General features: G+C 34.9%; 3 protein-coding genes across 3 annotated transcripts in view; all 3 read left to right on the forward strand.

The window, feature by feature from the left end:
* The first annotated feature begins 733 nt into the window (after positions 1-733).
* Positions 734-12014, forward strand: part of LOC123671345 (probable methyltransferase-like protein 25) — a 55958-nt gene continuing 44677 nt past the window's right edge. Inside the window, exon 1 of the mRNA XM_045605120.1 lies at positions 734-1003. The gene's annotated coding sequence lies outside the window, so the exon portion shown is untranslated. The remainder of the gene's footprint in view (positions 1004-12014) is intronic.
* On the forward strand, positions 2913-3542 carry LOC123670577. Its single transcript, XM_045604080.1, has one exon. The coding sequence runs from the start codon at positions 2913-2915 to the stop codon at positions 3540-3542; it is 630 nt and encodes a 209-aa protein (XP_045460036.1).
* LOC123671346 lies at positions 10489-11118 on the forward strand. Its single transcript, XM_045605122.1, has one exon. The coding sequence runs from the start codon at positions 10546-10548 to the stop codon at positions 11038-11040; it is 495 nt and encodes a 164-aa protein (XP_045461078.1). The 5' UTR covers positions 10489-10545; the 3' UTR covers positions 11041-11118.

A 12014-nucleotide genomic window follows, 5' to 3' on the forward strand; every position in this document is an offset into this window, starting at 1 on the left:
ACTGTATCTAAACTGAACTGAATTTCTAAAGTTTACAGAAACACAAATTTACTCTTTGCTGGGCTTCATCGAGAGTTGAGATTTTATTAGGGGCAATAAATACCAAACAGGCGGTTCTTCAAGTTGAATGGGTGTGTCAGGTACAAATCTACCAAAAATTTTCGGGTAGCTCCATCTAGCGGAATTGCAGTTTCAGCGCAAAGTAGTCTACAACCTTAAGGTCGTTTTATATCGGGATCTTAGACTAAGTGACGAAGGAAGAAAACGAGAACCTGAAAATAATTTATCCAAACCGAAGGTAGTGCTTCCTTACATTAAACGAACAACAGATGAAATTGGACGCATTACTAAGACGCAACAAAAGGTATAGTCCCGATATTTATACCGTTTCAAACTTTGAGATCTTTATTGAGAAATCCAGAGGACAAAATTCCTTTGGAAAACGGTTGTTCACGCCAAGTGAACGTTCTTTTTTTTCAGTTCAATTTCCTCAAAACTTTTCAATTTTTCAGTTATTAAATTTCAAATGAATTCAAATGCAATATTTATTGCAATTTTAAAACAGCTGTGATCTCTGCCGCTTAGCGCACATGTTGTGATTTCCATATCAGTCAGTATCCTTCTTTACGTATTATACGAAATATTGATTGTTTTCCATTCTGCCACCAATTAATAATTATTGTTCTAATTTACGTACACAAATTTCGGAAAATATCGCATTTTCAACGCATTGTTCGCTGACAATAGAAGTTGTGTATATCAGAAATACAGTGTTTCTGTTCCATAAACATTAAATCAAAAGACTCCGTTTGAGAAATAAAGTTGTCACCAGTGGCGTACTCTGTGACATTCCTAAGGATAAGTGGGGTCGAATTAATAATTTTCCAGCTTGTCAATCATAAAGGATCTACCACTTCTTGGGCAGTTTGTTGAGCTCAATCAATCTGCTTCTGGAAGCTGAGGACTGCTGCAAGATCCATAACTTAAGTTCACCCACATCTAGGTAAGAATATTATTTTATTATTACTTTGGTTTCACTTGTCCTTTTCGTTTTCGTACTGTGTTGGGATAAGATTTAACTCTAAATACAGTCCACTAAAATTTTCTTTGTAAATCCCCAACATAATTTGGTCCTAGCGAGCCGAATTGCGTCCAATTTCAATATCTCAATCTAAATTTTCAGTAACTTCATTTCAAATTTCTTTTTTGCGGCCATCAAAACAGTTTTTTATAAGTATCCATATATTACAATCTGGCAACATTCACCATAGCTGGAAAGTAATCTTTCTCAGAGTTCACATCTGTTTCAATTTAATCAATTCACTTTTGATTCTCTTTCTTCGTTCGTTTATTTACAACAATGCCACCTAAAACTGATACAGGTAATACCTCATTGAATAAATTGGTCGATAAAAGAGCCAATGTATTTTCTATTGTAACCGGAATATGGAAAAAAATTGAAGGTTACGATTCTTCAAATATTTTTGAATTACGAGCGTACCAGGAGCAAATACTTGCATGCGAAGCAAAATTTGAATGTAGACAAGAGGAAACGATGGAAATTAATTCCGAATTATCAGCAACTGAACGTGTTGAAACGGCTCAGTCGGAGTTGGCGTTTGCTGAGGTGGTAGCTCACATTAGGGCTTTATTTTTTTCATTAAAACAACAACAATCAGCGTCAAACTAAGCGTCTAACACACAGGTTTTAAATTTTGAATCACTTTTGCTACCGAAAATAAATATTCGCCCTTTCTCAGGTGAAAGTTCAGAATGGCCAGAATTCTTTCAACTTTTCAATTCTCTGGTCCATGAAAATAAAAGTTTAGCGCCAATACAAAAATTTCAATTATTAAAATCTTATTTGAGGAATGAGTCACTCGCAGTTATATCAGGACTGCAGTTATCAAATGAAAATTATGAATTGGCATATGAAAGTTTGAAGTCACGTTATCAAAATCCAAGAATGTTGGCGACTATGTACCTAAATGAAATATTGAATTTCAAGGCTTCAACAAATAATTCTGCAACACATCTCAAAGAATTCTTGAATTGTCATCAAACTTCAGTTAACGCAATAAAAACACTAAACATAAAAGATTTATCAGATTTTCTTTTGTTTTCACTGGCATTACGTAACGTTGATCATTATACTAGAAAAGCATTTGAAAGCCAATTGGGCTCGTCTGATATTCCTGAATATAAGTCTTTGATAGATTTTGTCACGAAACAACTCAAAGCTCAGGAGTTTTGCGAACAGAACTCTTCTAAATCTTCAAATAAATCAACTGGTTCAAGTTCATTTCACTCTTTTAAAAATAAAACAAAAAATGTTTTGCTCGCAAGTTCTGCTGGTTCTTCTCAGGATCATTCCCTCAATGGACCATCTCGTTCAGTGAACTCAAGAATTCTTCATTGCCCAAAATGTAATGATACACATCCTCTGTTTGCATGTCCATCTTATATAAAAATGTCGAGGCAAGCTAAATTTGATTATTTAAAAAACTGCAAACGTTGTTTCAACTGTCTTGGACAATTTTAAATACTGTGCTTCCAAAAATTCATGTTGAGTATGCAAATCAACTCGTCACCATACTAGCCTCCATCCAGATAATCAATCTGTCAATCAGTCAGATAATCTATCTGACATCCCGAACAATAACAGCCTCCACATTGAAAATAAAGTTTCGGAATCTGAATCTGCTACCCCCAATGATATTATCAATTCATATCATATCAATAAAAAGTCTATTTGTGTTGGACAAGTGCTTCTTGGTACTGTTCAGGCTAGAATTGAATCTGCTGACGGTACAAAGCTCCAAGTTAGAGCTGTGTTAGATCCAGGGTCTCAAATTTCTGCTATCAGTCAGAAACTAGTGAAAAAATTGGGTTTGAAAATTAATTCAATCAATATGTCTATTTCTGGTATTGGTCAGACCAATGCGCAACCATTAGGTTTAATAGACTGCAAGTTGTATCCCAGAACGGGAATGGAGTACTTACAAGTACACGCTGTTGTGTTACCTGAAATTACCAACAATATACCTTCTGCCCCTTTGTCACAGGAAATAATTGAACATTTCGAGCACTTGAATTTGGCTGACGAAACATTTCATATTTCTCAACCTATAGATATTCTCCTAGGTGCTGATACTTATTCTATCGTTTTTGAACGTGACGGTCGTATTTCGTCTCCTGAATATCCTACTTCCGTAAATACATTTTTCGGTTGGACAATCATAGGTCCCATAAATGAAATGTGTTCCTCTACGAAGTCAGTACTTTTGACTCAATCTGATCTCAGCGAACAGATGCAAAAATTTTGGTCGTTGGAAGAAGTTGGAGAAACTAATATTATAGATCCTGTAGATGATTACGTGGAAAAACATTTCGTATCTACTCATTTTCCTGACGAAAGTGGTCGCTATGTAGTGTCATTACCATTCAAGTTGGATAATCCAAATCCAGTGCTTTCTTTTAATTCAAAAATATCATTGAAATCTTACTTCTCTCTCGAAAATCGATGGATGAAGCTTCCTTGAATTTGTATAACGACTTTATGTCAGAATATTTGAAATTGAATCATATGTATTGGAATATTTGGGTTTAAATACAGAGTATTCACTAATACACAGATGATGATATTAATCGTTTATTCTCAAGACACTCTAGTAAGTCTAACTCTATCTCTAACAAGTACAGTTCACAAGGCAGAACCGAAGGGATTTTAAACACTAAGGTTATGTCCCTGACGTTCGCTCTCGATCATCGAAGATCTATTCTTGTTTTCTCTCTCGATGGCCCTCGATGGCCCTCGATGGCCCTCGATGGCCTCGCCACGCGCAGACTCGCAGCGCCACCGTACGACATGAAGTAAAACTTCAAGTGTAGGGTTGGTTCTCTCTCTCGGAATTTGTTCGGATGAAGTAATATTCTAACACTCCCTCCCTTCATCGAACTACAACCAGCATTCTCCACTCCAAGTCTAATCTATAAACAGAACTCAATCAGTTTATACTCTAGTCTCTAGAAATACTCTGAAAACAAAAATTCAATGAGTTAGTGTTACAAGATTATTGAATCATTAGTTTTTGAGTTAATCTCTTATGACCATCTGATGGTATCTCTGACACTTTCTCTTTCGTTGGAGTCCACTTCACTGTGGTTCTCTTATACTCAACACATTGTTTTATGAAATTACCATGTGTTTCAGCCATATGTCTTCCAAGTCCAGATTTCTCTCTATGTAGTAGGTCGTCATTTATTACCTCTAAATGATCATCAAATACTTTTAGTTTATGACTACCATCTTTCTTGGTGCGGTCTCCAGCGGATATGTTATCACACCAGACTGTTTCAGGAAACATCGATTTTCCTATAACAAATTTAAGTACCTTGTCAAGAGTTATTAATTCTTGATAGGCATTATTCATGGCTAGGTAGTCGGCTCTACAAGTGGACAATGTGACATAGGTTTGATTATGGCTTCTCCAAGCTATTACATCTTCAAACAATCTAATAACATACCTTTCAGTTGATGAAAAGTCGGTATGGTCTCTAAATGTTGCATCGGTAAATGCCTCTTAGTATTCAGTTTGAGCGGTGAATTTAAGACTTAAATTCACAGTACCTTTCAAATACCTGAAGATTCTCTTTACCTTTCCAATCAGCTTCGATGGGCTTCATTTGTTTTCTCGTTAAATAGTTAACAGCAAACGTAGTGTCTACCATTTGATGGATACATTAAGCTACCAAACGCTTCTCTATAAGGAACTCTTTTCATCTCTATAAGGAACTCTTTTCATCTCTAGTTTATCTGAGTCACCTTGTAAATTCTCTGATTGATTTCTCTTAATCCTATTTTCTACCTGTCTGGTATCCATAGGAGTATTTTGAGCATTGCAGTCATTCATATTTAATCTATCTAATATATTTATGGTATAATTTGATTGATCGATTTATATACCTCTCTTCTCGGTTTCTCTTTATATTTATATCATTTCTCCTCCATGTATATAAACAAGGTCCATGTATATCATTTTCTGAACCAAGTTTCTAGATCTCTTCAGTGAATCTCTTATTACATCTCTTTGGACTTATCTTCAGTCCATATAGGGCTTTCCGGAGTTTATATACATAAGATCGTTTGATCTCATTGTCAATGTCTACTCCATCAAGAATCTCCATATAGATCTCCTCTATAGTGCCATTTAAAAAGGCAGGTTTTTACTTCTGATTGACAAACATGTAAATCATACTCATTAATTATTGTAGCTCTAATTACAGGAAGTCTGATGTCATACATATTTTTGACCTTAAAGCCTCGTATGACTAATCTTGCCTTATATCGTGTAAGGCCATTTGCCTCTAATTTCCTCTTAAATACCCATTTCGAGTCTATAATGTTTGCCCGTTTTCCAGATATTTGAAGATTCCTTTCATCTACCAAAATCCAAACCTTATTTTGTATCATGGAATCAATGTCTTCTTTTATAGCTTTCTTCCATAAGTGGCCTTCTCTAGAATTTATAGCTTCCTCGAATTTTATCGGTTCTCTATTTAATGAAGAAATAAGACAAAGCCTCACATCTTCTTCTTTATCGGTTTTCTCATATTTACCTAAAATAATAATATTAATAGCTGATCTTTATTGATAACTAGTTATCCAAAGGGCAATCCACCGAGGTCGTTTAGCCCACTTTCTAAAATACTATTCTCTGAGTAATTAAAAAACCTTGCATAGCTTACGTCCTCTACGATTTTCTCTAAGTGTAGCAGGGTATTGGCCTTTTTATCGGCAGTTCCCTTATTTTGGCTCTTTCGAATTTTTCATCCAATCCCAGTTGATTATATTTTCCTGGGTCTGTAATTTTTCTTTAGTGTCATCAAGTTGTTTATTTCTATAAACATCTTTGTAGGCAAGTTTCTTGTTAAATCTCACATGTAGCTTGAGCTTGAATGCCACGTCAAGTATCCTGTAGCGGTATAACCCACTAGGACAGCTTTCAGGGCACATTCTCCAAATTTCAAGCAGGGTTTTGGAATCTTAATGTATGCAAACATCACAATACATAATGATACTTACAAATACATCCAAATCTCTCAATTTTATCAAAGTGGCATTTTGCATTTGGTGCAAACTTTGTCAATGGTGTTTGATATCTGATAGACTTGTGTGTTCTATTGTACACATCTATAGATGAATCAACACCAATCTCCCACATGCTCTTAGGTAGTCTGGAATCAAACATGTATGTACAAACCTTCTTTTGGATCGTCGAGTTAAACCTCTCCGCTCTCTCGTTCTCTATATTTTCTCTACTAAGTACTTCTGGGAATTTCCTTTCGGTAAATTCTGTACCTTGATCTGGCCTGATATAACATACCTTCTCATTTTTCTCCAACAAGTTTCTTGTTGATATTAAGAATTTTTCTAATGCTTCAGCCAACTCATCTTCTGTTTTAATGAATAGGCTTTAGCAAGTCTCCAATAGTCATCTTTGTAGACGTTAATGAATCTCTACTGACCGGGATGAGATGGTGTTTAATAAGTCCCATCGTGTCAGTGTGTGTCAACTGGAGTTGTTTCTCAGCTCTCATTCTCGTCTCTTTAAAATGTAATTTCTCCATTGTCGATATGATACATACTTCACGTTCTAAGTTTTGGAGTGATTCCAAGTTATCGATCTAAATTACCTCTCTACTGATATGACTGCAATCCCAATTTTTCTTGTTGCTCAGATTGTGTTTCATGTGTTTTGTCAGTTGAAACTTGTAGAACTTTCTCTTTAGGTGAAAAGATGAGATTATACTCTTTCTCCCTCCCAATCGCAGATTCCGGTTCTCCCTCCGAACCTAATAACTCGTTATTGGAATGTGTCTGCGATTGCAAGCTCATCTCATCTTCTTCGCTTATCGTTGCTTGACTCTCATTATTAACCTCATTGTGAACTCTTAGGACTTGTTCTCTAAAACAAATTCATTATTAACCTTATTGTAAACTCTTAGGATTTGGACTCTAAAACAAATTCATTATTAACCTTATTGTAAACTCTTAGGACCTGGACTTCTAAGTAAATATTGAACCCAGAGTCTGCGAGTTTACGTAAGGGAAGTAAATTCTCAGAAATCTCTTTCTCTGTAAATACGTATTGCAACTTCTTAGTATTCTCATCTATAGAATCTAAATATAAGATTAACTCATCCTTACCATCGATTACAATGACTGCTTTCTCGTTTTATTCGCTCCCTATACTCATATTTTGACATCTCTCAAAGTTTCTCAAAGTCAGACAATCATTTACGATATGGTCTGTTGCTTCAGAATCTGCAAAAAAGTTAATGATTGGATCAAGTTTACCTGTTTTAGTTTCTCTATGCTCTATACTTCTAACCCTTCTTGCCTTGGAGCGACCCTCTTTGTTGAATCTCTTACTCTCTCTCATTCTCCTCTGGTTTACATGGCTCCGTCTCTTAGTGTTGAAACTTGGCTTGTTCAACCTACGTCTAATCGATCCTCTAAATTGAACGTTTCGTTCGTGCCACCATTGTTAATGCAATCCTCCAACTTGATTGTCCCACAACCGAAGCAGAATCACTTACTCTGTTGCCTCAAATTGCAATCAGTTGACCAGTGTCTCTCTTTGTTACAACGGAAGCATTTTAATTTATGTACCCGTTGAACTTTTGGAATCTCCTCTTCAATTTCAGACCTCTTCTCAACATCTAATCCCTCTGATCTCGTCTAGATTACCTTCTTGGTTTGGGGTTTGTCTCCTGGTCAGATCTGCATCTCGTAACTCGGATATGACTGGTAATACAGCCTGATGATGTGCAGATCTTATCTTTTAAGCAGTTAGCTCGATCACACCTCACATGCTTCATACTCTTATACTATCGAGTCGAATCTTTCACAGAAATCATCGACCGATTCGTATTTCTCCATTTAATGGAGTACAAGTGAGCTTTTACCTGAAGTGTGTGTGTCCCATTTGACTTGCACTTGGAGAACCTCAAACCTCTCCTTACTTCAACAGGGTCTCGGATATTGAAAGTTTTCTTTTAATAATTCTCCTCAATTCTGTTCATGATAATGTCTCATACTCAATTACTTCTCTTGGATTTGTTGGCCTCTGAAAAAGTTTGGTTACTCGTACTTGGCTCTATGACGTCCAACAAATCGTTTGTCAAAAAGCTCTGATCATAGACTGTCCATCCAGATCTTAAAATTTGAATTCTGCTCTGTAACATGGATTAATTTTAAATACCTGGGTTTTCTAATATTCTAGAATTTACCCCAAAAATTATTCTCTTAACTCTAATCACCTCTGTAAAATGAATTAATTTTTATTAAATATAGCTGGGTTTTCTCAAACTCTTAAATCTCTAAAATTTAACCTCAAAAATATTCTCATAACTCCAATTACCTTTGTAACATGCATAAATTTTTATATACCTGGGTTTTCTCGCACTCTAATCTCTAATATTCTCTACTCTACTCTATTGTACTCTCTCTATTGTCTATTTCTCTTCTCTCAAATCTCTAATATCTCGAAAGGGGGTTTTGTGTAATGACTCTAAAATTTCTCTAGCATCTCTCATCTAGTCTCTTACGTATCACTCGTTGATACTGCTCTAGTCAGCTGAAATCAAGGAAATGGGCAATTATTAATTGCATGAAAAACTTACATTGGTTCTGACAATTCTCTCTTTCCTCGTAATGCATGAAACCTATATCTTCTGCACTTACGGAAATGGTGGAATCGCTATCATAATCCGCCAATGGTTTTCATCGATTTCCTTTGGCTGCCATCTATTCCAGGATTTATGAAACAAAATATTTATCATATATTATGTATTTTAAGATTTTTGTGCATTATATGCTCTCTTAGTACATCTACTACCAGGTATAAGATATAAAATTTTGTTTCGTGCTTCTGAATTGCCTCAGACGCAAAGCAATCTGATACAATCCGAAACAGGACTATTTAAGTTTTCAAGCAACACCACCTCGTACATGTACACCTTACTACAAAAGCGGTATCACGCACTGCAATGAAAACCTATTGAGTTAGGTATGGCCATTGTACAAGTACGGGATGAATACTTGAATCCTATAATATCTCTAGCTTACAAACAAACAACACAGCACAGCAAGCATTGTATGAAAGAAGCCCTGAAATAATAGTTATCACTAATCTTACCAAACTGCAGTTTTTGTAGTTTAGTGAAATAAATAGTTCCCCAAATTTTTCATCAATATATATAGTCTCAAAATATCTCAATCTCCGGATTATGTTTATGGAATGTGAAACATCCAATTTTACATTCTCCAAGCAATGTATGTAGAATCTTCAAATCTACATGCTCCAATTCTCTAGGTGTGGTATGTAAATTCTCTAAAATTATCCAATCTAAAACAGAAAGTATGTTAGCAAAGTCTCTAAAGTTTACATATCTGAGCCTCTGAAAGGTTTAAGTTAAACTCTAAAATTTTCTCATCGATACCTCTCGAATGATATATGTGCATCTCTCAAATTATGACTCTGAAAAACTCTAAATTCACATTATATAATTTTCTCATATGATGAATGTGGAATCTCTAAATTCACAAACATCTAAATCAATTTGATACAATGAGTATGCAGAATCTACATCTGCATAATCTAAATCTATAAAACATGTGTATATTAAAATATCTCATTTCTCTAATCTGAATCTCTATCATTTAAATCTATAAAACATGTGTATAGTAAAATATCTCATTTCACTAATCTGAATATCTATCATCTAAATCTATAAAACATGTGTACCTATAGCAAAAAATATCTCATTTCTCTAATCTGAATCTATCATTTAAATCTATAAAACTTGTGTATAGCAAAATATCTCGTTTCTCTAAACATCAACGGTCAATAATCGTTAAGAAGTTGATTCCTTCTCTAAGAGAAGGAGGTAAACACATTATTTCCAAATACAATATATACTGTATAACAGGAATTATCTATTTCAGGAATGAATATGAAATAAATCATTTCCATTCACCGAACTAACTAAAATATCTCCTCTAGTGGTGCTACTTATCAACCTTTAATGGCTCTTTTACCGTCACAAAGAGTGAATATTGCACGACCATTCAGTAAGGTAGGTGTGGATTTCGCCGGACCATTTGCCTATCGGTCAAATAATTCACGTAAACCAACTATATTGAAAGCATATCTTGCCTTATTTGTATGCTTTTCAACTAAAGCAGTTCATTTAGAACTCGTATCATCTCTCAATGTAGAGGCATTTCTATCAACCTTGGATAGATTTATTGCAAGAAGAGGTTTACCCCAAGAGATTTGGTCAGATAACGGTAAACATTTTGTAGGTTCTGCGCGTTATATTTTTGAAGTTAGTCACTTTTTAGGTCAAAATAATTCAGATATTTTCGAAAAATTAGCATCTAAATTCATTAAATGGAAATTCATCCCCCCATATGCTCCTCATTTCGGTGGCCTCTGGGAGGCCGGTGTGAAGTCGGCAAAAAGACTTCTTTTCAAAATGTTGGGCACAACTGCCTGTACATTTGAGGAATTGGCAACAATTTTTGCTCGTATTGAAGCTGTACTAAACAGTAGACCGATATGTCCATTATCTACAGACCCCTCTGAGTCTGTCGATTTTCTTACTCCAGGACATTTCCTGATAGGTGCCCCCCTCTTATCTAGTCCCGAGTTGTCCTATGACGAGTTCAAAACTCCTCTCAATCGTTGGGAACAACATAAAAAATTATTCCAACAGTTTTGGAAAAAGTGGTCAAGTGACTATTTACATACCATGCTTCAACGCAATAAGTGGCATTCAGAAAATGTTTGTCCATCTAAAGGAGATTTAGTACTTATAAAGGGCGTTGAATCAAGTCCTGCCACTTGGCCTATCGGGCGTATATTGAAATTATATCCAGGACCTGATGGTATAATTCGTGTAGCATCTGTTAAGACCGCAACTGGTCAATATACGAGAGCGCTGACAAAATTGGTGCCACTCAACCTTTAAGGTAATAAGGTATTTAATTTCATCGTTTCCATTATTTCTTCTTGTATGTCGTTTGTCTGTAAAATTAGGTAACTTTTAGGTGGGCGGTTATGTTCACGCCAAGTGAACGTTCTTTTTTTTCAGTTCAATTTCCTCAAAACTTTTCAATTTTTCAGTTATTAAATTTCAAATGAATTCAAATGCAATATTTATCGCAATTTTAAAACAGCTGTGATCTCTGCCGCTTAGCGCACATGTTGTGATTTCCATATCAGTCAGTATCCTTTACGTATTATACGAAAGATTGATTGTTTTCCATTCTGCTACCAATTAATAATTATTGTTCTAATTTACGTACACAAATTTCGGAAATTATCGCATTTTCAACGCATTGTTCGCTGACAATCGAAGTTGTGTATATCAGAAATACAGTGTTTCTGTTCCATAAACATTAAATCAAAAGACTCTTGCTAATGAATGAAGGAAAAAGGAAAAAGTACGATTTCCAAGTGTATATAAATATCAAAAGATATTACCTATCTGGTTAATGTTTCGGCAAATATGCAAATATCTTTTGATATTTATATACACTTGGAAATTGTACTTTTTCCTTCATTTCTTTGAGTTGTCCATAGTCCTATCATTCCTTTTTTGAGTGATCGTTTTCGGAACTGATCGCTCTATCATTTTGTCTGTGATTTTCAAATGTTGTGCCAAAAATAGTCTTAGACGAAAAGGTTAGGCTCACTGATGAAGAACCCTTTCTCAAATTCGATTATTAATATAAATAAATATTTACATATTTGTTAAATATTCACAAACAATAAACAAATTGTTGAAGTTCAAATTTGTGTTTAATGTCCCATACTCTAATTTATTAATTTTTTATGTAATTTATGGCAATCAATGATAAATTCTGTTAGCAGAAATCAGGATTTATGATGAAAGCTGTGAATTTACATTAAGGTTAAAACAATATACAGAAAGTGGGAGTA

Source organism: Harmonia axyridis, chromosome 1 (genome assembly GCF_914767665.1).
Source record: "Harmonia axyridis chromosome 1, icHarAxyr1.1, whole genome shotgun sequence".
Classification (NCBI taxonomy): domain Eukaryota; kingdom Metazoa; phylum Arthropoda; class Insecta; order Coleoptera; family Coccinellidae; genus Harmonia; species Harmonia axyridis.

Coding starts and splice junctions, on each gene's coding strand:
- LOC123670577 (XM_045604080.1), top strand. CDS start 2,913: ATGTCTATTTCTGGTATTGGTCAGACCAATGCGCAACCATTAGGTTTA.
- LOC123671346 (XM_045605122.1), top strand. CDS start 10,546: ATGTTGGGCACAACTGCCTGTACATTTGAGGAATTGGCAACAATTTTT.